Source organism: Coenobita brevimanus, chromosome 9, assembly GCF_032717465.1.
Source record: "Coenobita brevimanus isolate Jiangsu-jjx chromosome 9, ASM3271746v2, whole genome shotgun sequence".
Taxonomy (NCBI): domain Eukaryota; kingdom Metazoa; phylum Arthropoda; class Malacostraca; order Decapoda; family Coenobitidae; genus Coenobita; species Coenobita brevimanus.
Window position 1 is genome coordinate 2,017,501 of NC_136962.1, and position 10,000 is coordinate 2,027,500.

The 10,000-nt window shown below is 38.2% G+C and overlaps 1 protein-coding gene across 1 annotated transcript in view; it reads left to right on the forward strand.

The window, feature by feature from the left end:
* The window catches only part of LOC145409807 (uncharacterized), a 57,422-nt gene that overhangs the window by 37,883 nt on the left and 9,539 nt on the right, over positions 1-10,000 (forward strand). The window contains exons 3-7 of the mRNA XM_080280116.1: positions 4,030-4,178; positions 4,987-5,121; positions 6,568-6,781; positions 8,961-9,093; positions 9,619-9,753. Coding sequence (XP_080136242.1) covers positions 4,030-4,178; positions 4,987-5,121; positions 6,568-6,781; positions 8,961-9,093; positions 9,619-9,753 — 766 coding nt within the window. The remainder of the gene's footprint in view (positions 1-4,029; positions 4,179-4,986; positions 5,122-6,567; positions 6,782-8,960; positions 9,094-9,618; positions 9,754-10,000) is intronic.

Here is a 10,000-nt window from a genome sequence, read left to right on the forward strand (position 1 = left end):
TGTATATGTATTTTTTTTTTCACTATCTGCCTCCTTTTGCTTCAGTTTTTATCATCCTATATTGAACCTTTCTTTTTTATATTTTTTCTTTCATAGATAATTTTAGATAGGAGTTTATTTATTTTTTTATTTTTTTACTGGACTTTTTTCTGGTACTTTTAAGCTTCATTGTCTGTATTTTTTTTTTTTTCTGTGCATTTTTAATATTGTAGTATAGAGAAGCATAATACTGTACCCTACATCATTATGGATATTACTATTTGTACTTACAACTGTTGTTCATTAAGGAAAAACATAGATGTGGTGCGCTCACTTGCAGATGGAAGTTATGATGTTATTTTTTTGCAAGAATCATTTCTTAAAGAAGATAGGCTAGGAGATATTGCTTTTATTGATGAAAGGTATATGGGTGTGGGATCTGCTGCTGGCTATTCAGAGAAATCACTTAAATCATTTAGAGGAAGATGTGAGGGAGGGCTTGTTTGTCTGTGGAAAAAGAATGCTTCCTTTCAAGTTAAAGTTATATCTCTTGAAGCAAATATGATAATTTTGGAATTGTCAGTGAGAGGTTTCACAGTATTACTGGTAAATGTATATGTAAAAAGTGATGTTTGGGAGGATGTCACCCTTGAACTTTATTTGGAGTCACTGAGTAAGTTGGAGCAGGTTTTAATTAATTATAGCTATGATAATGTGTATTTTTTAGGAGATTTTAATGCAGACCCATTTATAGGTAGAGCATGGAATAATCTCAGCAATTTTATTGGGAGAAATGACCTGAAATGTTTTGATTATGATATGCTTGATATTAACACATTTACATTTATTCCTTACAACAACTCCTACACAAAATGGTTAGACCATATTATAGGTAGAGATTCCAAAAATGTTATAATTTCTAATATACAGGTGTTATATTCTTTTATTGGATCAGACCATTTACCAATGGTTGTATGTATGTACATAAATTGCCCTGAAGAATGCCTTGGTACATTTTGCCAGGGAGAAACAAGTGTTAGTGAGGACTTTTTAAATTGGAACAGCCTAAGTGCTGATGATATTAAAACAATAGAAAAAGATGTTAATAATGATTTGACAAGGTTAATTGCTCTTGAAACATTAAGTTGCCAGGTTACTGGATGCCAACGTAAGCAGCATATACAAGAACTGGATATTTTTTATGAGCAACTGATTTCTTCATTATCATCTCGTACTAAGAAATATAAGGGTATGAGGGTAAGAAAAAATAAACACAGAATTATTCCTGGTTGGAATAGAAATGTTAAAACACTGTATGAGAGATCACGCTGTGACTACATGGAATGGTTGAAAAAGGGAAAAGAAAGAAATTCAAAGGAGTACATGAAGATGGTTGGTAGTAGGAAAGAATTTAAATTAGCACTCTCTAAGTGCAAGAAGGAAGAAATTAATGAAAGATCAAAGGCTGTGGAAGAAAAATTCTTAAATAAGAATATGACAGCCTTTTGGAAAGAAATCAAGAAACAAAGTAATAAAATAAGGTCATCAAAAGTAGTTGATGGGACCAGTAATGATAAGGAAATAATAAACATTTTTAATGGAAGAATGCTCAGAGGAGTTGGAGATGTTAGTAGTGGTGATGAAGAGGACTCCTTTCTCACAGTATTGAAAGAAAGGTGGAAAATTAAAAGAAAGTTTCATATATGCATATCAGTTGAAAGACTTTCTGTGTTAATTAAGTCATTGAATGATGGAATAGGGCATGATGGATTACATTCTTTTTTACTAAAGCATGCTTCAGTGGAGTTTTTGAATATTTTAACACATTTTATCAACAGTTGTTTTACTCATTGTTACATACCTGTTGAAATGTTAAAGGGTGATATCACTCCCATAGTGAAAGATCTGAAGGGTAATGCAGCGGACTCTGCTAACTATAGACCAGTAATGGTTTCATCTTGTCTTTTAAAAATTTTAGAACTTCATTTTTTAAATATTTTAAGTGAGAGTGTATTTTTTGATTCCAAACAATTTGGCTTCTGTAATGGAATGTCTACAAGAGATGCTTGTTTTTTATTAAAAGAAACCATTAGGTCATATACAAAAGGAGGCAGAAAATCATACATAGCTTTTATGGATCTATCAAAGGCCTTTGATAATGTTGATCATTTTAAATTGGGTCATATTTTACTGGATAAAGGAGTTCCCCCTGACTTAACATTAACTTTAATGAGATATTTAAGAAACCAGTTAGCAAGAATTACATGGAATGGGAGTAAAGGAATGTATCATATAATTAATAAAGGAGTGAGGCAGGGAGGAGTTCTTTCTCCTTTACTTTTTAAACTGTATATAGATAATGTTTTAAAAACCCTGACGGAAACAGATGTGGGTTGCTGCCTTGGGGTTGTTAGATTGAATGCAATTGCATATGCTGATGATATAGCATTACTAGCTGATAGTGAAGAGCATATTCTATATTTGTGTGACATATTTGAACAGAATATTAATAGTCTTAATTTAAGAATTAACAATGATAAATCAAAAATTGTTATATTTCAACATAATAAGAAACAGGCACAAGGTATCCGTTATTTAAATTGTTATGAAGTGGTAAATGAATACAAATATTTAGGCCATGTAATTCAAGACAACTTTTCTGATAATCAAGATATTTATTTCAGATTGAACTCATTTTATGCTAAATTTAATTCAGTAATTAGAAAATTTAAGAACGTTAATGCACAGACGTTACTGTATTTGTTTAAAGCATACTGTGTCCCTGACTATGGTTTAAGTATTTGGAATATGAAAGATATGCTTAAAAGCAATGTATTCAGAAGCTTTGAAAGTGCATTTGCAAATGCTCTTAAGAAAATATATAATGTGCCAAGATTAATAAGTAATCATAGTATATCTAAGGCAGCAGGACTACTTTTACTTAGACACCATGTTGCCCTAGTGCAAGCTAGGTATTGTAAAGCCCTAAGTAGAAAGAATAATGCGGTTTTTAGGTTATTTTATCAGTCCTCTGGCCACCATGTTCCTCATTTATTGAAATATTTTTATGATAAATATGAGATAGATATATTGGATAACTCTGTGGACATTATAAATGCCAGAATTCAGTGGGTGCAGAACCATGAGGAAATAAGTGGTGTGGAGTTAATGTAAATTTCGAAAAAGATGTATAACAGTTGATACTGAATGTGTTGGTAGGCAAATTGTATATATTGAATTTATTTATTTATTTTTTATTTTTTTAATTAATGAAATTGGATCAACTCCTCGATCTGATTGTTAAGGATTTATTTATTGTAAATATTTTATTAAATTCAATTGTAAAGGAGTATCTATAGTATTTATGATGATGAAATGTATTATATTTTATGTATCACGAGATACGAAATAAAGACGATTGATTGATTGATTGATTGATTGATTACTACTACTACCACTACTACTACTACTACCACTGCTGCTACTACTACTACTACTACCACTACTACTACTACTACTACTACCACTATTACTACTACTACCACTACTACTACTGCTACTACTACCACTGCTACTACTACTACTACTACCACCACTACTACTACTACTACTACTACCACTACTACTACCACTACTACTACTGCTACTACTACTACTACTACTACTACTATTATTATTATTATTATTATTATTTTTATTTTGTATTTTTATGAGCTGTTTAGCTGTTAGATTTATGTATGTGTTTATTTAGAGTGGTCTTAGCAGCTGTGTGCATGCTGTTTATTCTATTTTTATTTTAGAGCACTTACTGTATATCAGCTGTTTGGATCTCCCTCTCTCTCTCTCTCTCTCTCTCTCTCTCTCTCACATATATCACTCCATCTCATCCTTGGTCTCCTCCTCCCTCTCCCCCCCCTCCACCGCCCTCTCTAATTTGCGTCACCACTCCATCCCTTCATCTCATCCTCGGTCTACCACCACCACACCACACCACAACCACCACCACCACCACCACAATTATTATTATTATTACGCAACTCTCTCTCACAGGAATGGCGACTCCAGACCATCGCCAAATCCGGAGCAAATTCGCCAAACGTGGGCCAATAAAGCGCAGTTCATTTTGGCGTGTATTGGGTATGCGGTGGGACTGGGTAACTTGTGGCGGTTCCCCTATCTGTGTTATAAGAGTGGAGGAGGTGAGTGTTGTGTCTACTACTACTACTACTATTATTATTATTATTATTATTGCTGCTACTACTACTACTACTATTGCTTCTGCTACTACAACTAGTACTACTACTACGTCTGCTACTACTGTTACTGCTACTACTACTACTACTGCTACTACTACTACCACCACTACTTCTTTGTCTCTACTACTACTACTGCTACTACGACTGCGACTACTGCAACTACTACTACTACTACTCACTTCTTGTCTTCATAAAAGTCATGATTATATAAACTGATAGATAAAAAGACATAGATAAATAGATAGATAGATATGCTTGCCTCATCTCTCTCTCTCTCCAGGGACCTTTGTGATACCCTACTTCGTGATGCTGTTCATATGTGGCATACCCCCAGGAGACAGTGCTAAGAGACAGAGGTGGAGAAAGGGCTTTATCACTAACTCTCTTTTCTCACTCTCTCTCTCTCTCTCTCTTTTCTCTCTCTCTCTCTCTCTCTCTCTCTCTCTCTCCAGGGGCCTTCCTGATACCCTACTTCGGGATGCTGTTCATATGTGGCATACCCCCAAGAGACAGTGCTAAGAGATAGAGGTGGAGAAAGGGCTGTATCTCTAACTCTCTTTTCTCACTCTCTCTCTCTCTCTCTCTCTCTCTCTCTCTCTCTTCAGGGGCCTTTGTGATACCCTACTTTGTCATGCTGTTCATATGTGGCATACCCCCGGGAGACAATGCTAAGAGATAGAGGTGGAGAAAGGGCTGTATCTCTAACTCTCTTTTCTCACTCTCTCTAACTCTCTCTCTCTCTCTCTTCCAGGGGCCTTTCTGATACCGTATTTCGTGATGCTGTTCCTGTGTGGCATACCCCTTCTGCTGATGGAGTTGGCAGTAGGTCAGTACACCAGAAGAGGACCCATCGCTGCTCTGGGTAGACTGTGCCCGCTGTTTAAAGGTATGGAGAACTCTTTTTTTTCTCCGGTCTATCTATCTATCTGTCTATCTATATCTATTTATCTCTCTCTCTCTGTATATATATATGGAGTGTGCGTCTCCTCCCGCCAGATTTGTAAAAACTTAGGGAGTGTTCACCCGGCCACGTACTGCATTGGCGGACACAAGGGGTGCTGTGGTTGAACCAGTGTCGCATACTATAAAGTATGCTTGCACCCAGTCGGCTTGCGCGGGCCGATTACACTTGGTTCACAGACTACACACACATCCAAAGCCACTACAACACTACAATTACACTTACAAGCACTTCTCACCCTACTTACAATTACACTTACAAGCACTTCTCACCCTACTTACACTTACAAGCACTTTTCACCCTACATACACTTACACTTACAAGCACTTCTCACCCTACTTACAATCACACTTACAAGCACTTCTCACCCTACATACAATCACACTTACAAGCACTTCTCACCCTACATACACTTACAAGCACTTCTCACCCTACATACAATCACACTTACAAGCACTTCTCACCCTACATACACTTACAAGCACATCTCACCCTACATACAATCACACTTACAAGCACTTCTCACCCTACATACACTTACAAGCACTTCTCACCCTACATACAATCACACTTACAAGCACTTCTCACCCTACATACACTTACAAGCACTTCTCACCCTACATACAATCACACTTACAAGCACTTCTCACCCTACATACACTTACAAGCACTTCTCACCCTACATACAATCACACTTACAAGCACTTCTCACCCTACATACACTTACAAGCACTTCTCACCCTACATACAATCACACTTACAAGCACTTCTCACCCTACATACACTTACAAGCACTTCTCACCCTACGTACAATTACACTTACAAGCACTTCTCACCCTACATACAATCACACTTACCAGCACTTCTCACCCTACATACACTTACAAGCACTTCTCACCCTACGTACAATTACACTTACAAGCACTTCTCACCCTACATACAATCACACTTACCAGCACTTCTCACCCTACATACAATTACACTTACCAGCACTTCTCACCCTACATACAATTACACTTACCAGCACTTCTCACCCTACGTACAATTACACTTACCAGCACTTCTCACCCTACATACACTTACACTTACAAGCACTTTTCACCCTACATACAATTACACTTACAAGCACTTCTCACCCTACATACAATCTCTACCACACAGCCTAAGCCACTTGGTAGAGATACTTTGGCTGTATCGTCCCCACTTCGGTAGGGATAGGCCGGTCCTGCAGTGGCTGATGATGATGATAGTTAGATAGATAGATAGGTAGATAGATGAGAAATAATATTGTGATTATTGTTATTGTTACTACTACTACTACTACTACTACTATTACTGTTACTACTACTACTACTACTGTACCCCTCACAGGTGCCGGCGTAGGTACAGTGGTCATATCCTTCCTGCTATGCACTTACTACAACGTCATCATCGCCTGGGCACTCTTCTTCTTGGTCAAATCCTTCGCCAAGAATTTACCGTGGAATAATTGCAATGCGACATGGGTTACGGATTGCTTTGATGGATATGGGGGCAACGTGACCTACCCTGCTGGTGCCATGTCACCTACTGAGGTCTTCTTCAAGTATGTCCTTCTATCTATCTGTCTATCTATCTATCTATCATCATCATCGGGACCTCCTTTCCCACCCTAGGGCAGGGTGAGGAGTAGCAGTGTCCAGACAGTCCAGATTTACTCAATCCAATGGGCCACACTTCCATTCACTCACCATTCAAGCCCCTGGAATCCTGGCTCTATCTGATACACCACGTTCTGTAGCTTCACATAAACGTATCCGATAGAGTCAATGGGCCACACTTCCATTCACTCACCATTCAAGCCCCTGGAATCCTGGCTCTATCTGGTACACCACGTTCTGTAGCTTCACATAAACGTATCTGATAGAGTCAATGGGCCACACTTCCATTCACTCACCATTCAAGCCCCTGGAATCCTGGCTCTATCTGATACACCACGTTCTGTAGCTTCACATAAACGTATCCGATAGAGTCAATGGGCCACACTTCCATTCACTCACCATTCAAGCCCCTGGAATCCTGGCTCTATCTGATACACCACGTTCTGTAGCTTCACATAAACGTATCTGATAGAGTCAATGGGCCACACTTCCATTCACTCACCATTCAAGCCCCTGGAATCCTGGCTCTATCTGATACACCACGTTCTGTAGCTTCACATAAACGTATCCGATAGAGTCAATGGGCCACACTTCCATTCACTCACCATTCAAGCCCCCGGAATCCTGGCTCTATCTGATACACCACGTTCTGTAGCTTCACATGAACGTATTCGATAGAGTCAATGGGCCACACTTCCATTCACTCACCATTCAAGCCCCTGGAATCCTGGCTCTACCGGATACGCCAAAAACATTCACCACGTTCTGTAGCTTCACATAAACGTATCCGATAGAGTCAATCCGGACGCTGTCACGTTAAAAAGGGGTGCCCAATCCCTGATCATGGACTCCTCACAACGTTCATCCAGCCAGCTCGATCTTTTGTCAGTTCCCTAGCCTCACCAACTTCCATACCTCTCTTCCTCACACACTCATCCACCATATCCCTCCACCTTCTCCTTGGCCTACCTCGCCTCCTCCCCCTCCACCTTCTCCTTGGCCTACCTCGCCTCCTTCCCCTCCACCTTCTCCTTGGCCTACCTCGCCTCCTCCCTCCTTCAAATTCATCCAGCCAGCTCGATCTCTTGTCAGTTCCCTAGCCTTACTGACTTCCAAACCTCTCTTCCTCACACACTCATCCACCACATCCCTCCAGATGAGATACATAGATGCCTGGAAGAAAGATTGAAAGCAGATTGTAGTGAGAGAAGGAAGGTGATAGATAGACAGATAGATAAAGGGATGAGACAAGAAAGGTAATAGATAGACAGGTAATTAAGAGATGAGACAAGAAAGGTAATAGATAGACAGGTAATTAAGAGATGAGACAAGAAAGGTAATAGATAGACAGGTAATTAAGAGATGAGACAAGGAAGGTAATAGATAGACAGGTAATTAAGAGATGAGACAAGGAAGGTAATAGATAGATAGATAGATAGAGATGGAGAGGTGTTCTTCAAGTACGTGGATAGATGGAGTGACAGGATGAGATAGATATAATATTCGTTAGTAATTGTAGTGAAGTTGTATATAGGTGAGACAGGGAAGGTAATAGATAGACAGGTAGATAGATACATAGACAGACATATAGCTAGATAGATAGATACTGTAGATAAATAGATAGAGGATGAGATAGATTTTTCAATAGTAAAGTTGTGTGATTTTTTGTGTAGTATACATGTGTACGCATATCTGTCTGTACGTATTTATGTACGTATCCCTGTATGTACGTATTCTATCAGTGTATGTATTTATGTATGTACGTTTTTTGTGTACGTATCTGTGTGTACGTATTTTTCTTACTATTTTGTCTTATTGAAAACGGAGAGATGGAAGGATGAGTGTGTATGTACGTATAAATGTGTGTACGTCTTTATCCATGTGCGTATCTGTGTGTACGTATTTACCCATGTGCGTATCTGTGTGTACGTATTTATCCATGTACGTATCTGTGTGTACGTATTTTTCTCACCATTTTCTCTATCTTTCAGTGAGGAAGGAAGGAATTGTATGTATGTATGTATGTTTATATGTACGTTTTTATGTGTATATCTGTATGTACGTCTTTATCCATGTGCGTATCTGTGTGTACGTATTTTCCTCACTATTTTCTCTATCTTTCAGTGAGATAGTCTTAGAGAAAACAGAAGGAATTGAGGAGATGGGAGGAATACGAGTGGAATTACTACTTGCACTGCTGGCCGCCTGGACGCTGGTGTATTTCGCACTCTGGAAGTCTATCAAGTCCTCTGGCAAGGTAGGTTATTATTATTATTATTATTATTATTTTTATTATTATTATTATTATTATTATTATTATTTTTATTATTATTATTATTATTATTTTTATTATTTTTATTATTATTATTATTATTATTATTATTATTATTATTATTTTTATTATTATTATTATTATTATTTTTATTATTTTTATTATTATTATTGGTATTGTTATTATTGTTATTATTATAGATATTATTATTATTATTATTATTATTATTATTACAAGCTATTGTTATTGCTACTATACAGCTACTACTACGATTATTATTATTATTATTATTATTATTGTTGTTATCATCATCATTATTATCATTATTATTAATATTATTGCTGTTATTATTTCCGAATTATGGCGTCTGGCAATAGATAGATGGACATAAAACAACTAACTCAAAGACAAAACGGCCACCCCTTACAGGATGAAGGCGTGTGGCAATAGATAGACAGACAGATAGATAGACGTACGCAGCTCTCACTCACTCTATCTATCTATCACCAGGTCGTCTATTTCACCGCCACCGTGCCCTACCTACTCATCGGGGCCTTCCTGTGGCGGGCACTGACTCTGCCGGGAGCCTCCCTCGGCCTCCAGTATTTCTTTGATCCTCGATGGGAGTTACTGGGGAAGGCGGAGGTACGTGTGTGTGTGTGTGTGTGTGTGTGTGTGTGTGTGTGTGTGTGTGTGTGTGTGTGTGTGTGTGTGTGTGTGTGTGTGTGTGTGAGAGAGGGAGTGTGTGTGTGTGAGAGGGAGGGAGAGTGTGTGAGAGAGAGATGATTGGGAAGGATGTGTGTGTGTGTGTGTGTGTGTGTGTGTGTGTGTGTGTGTGTGAGAGAGAGGGAGGGAGTGTGTGTGAGAGAGAGGGAGAGATGATTGGGAGGAA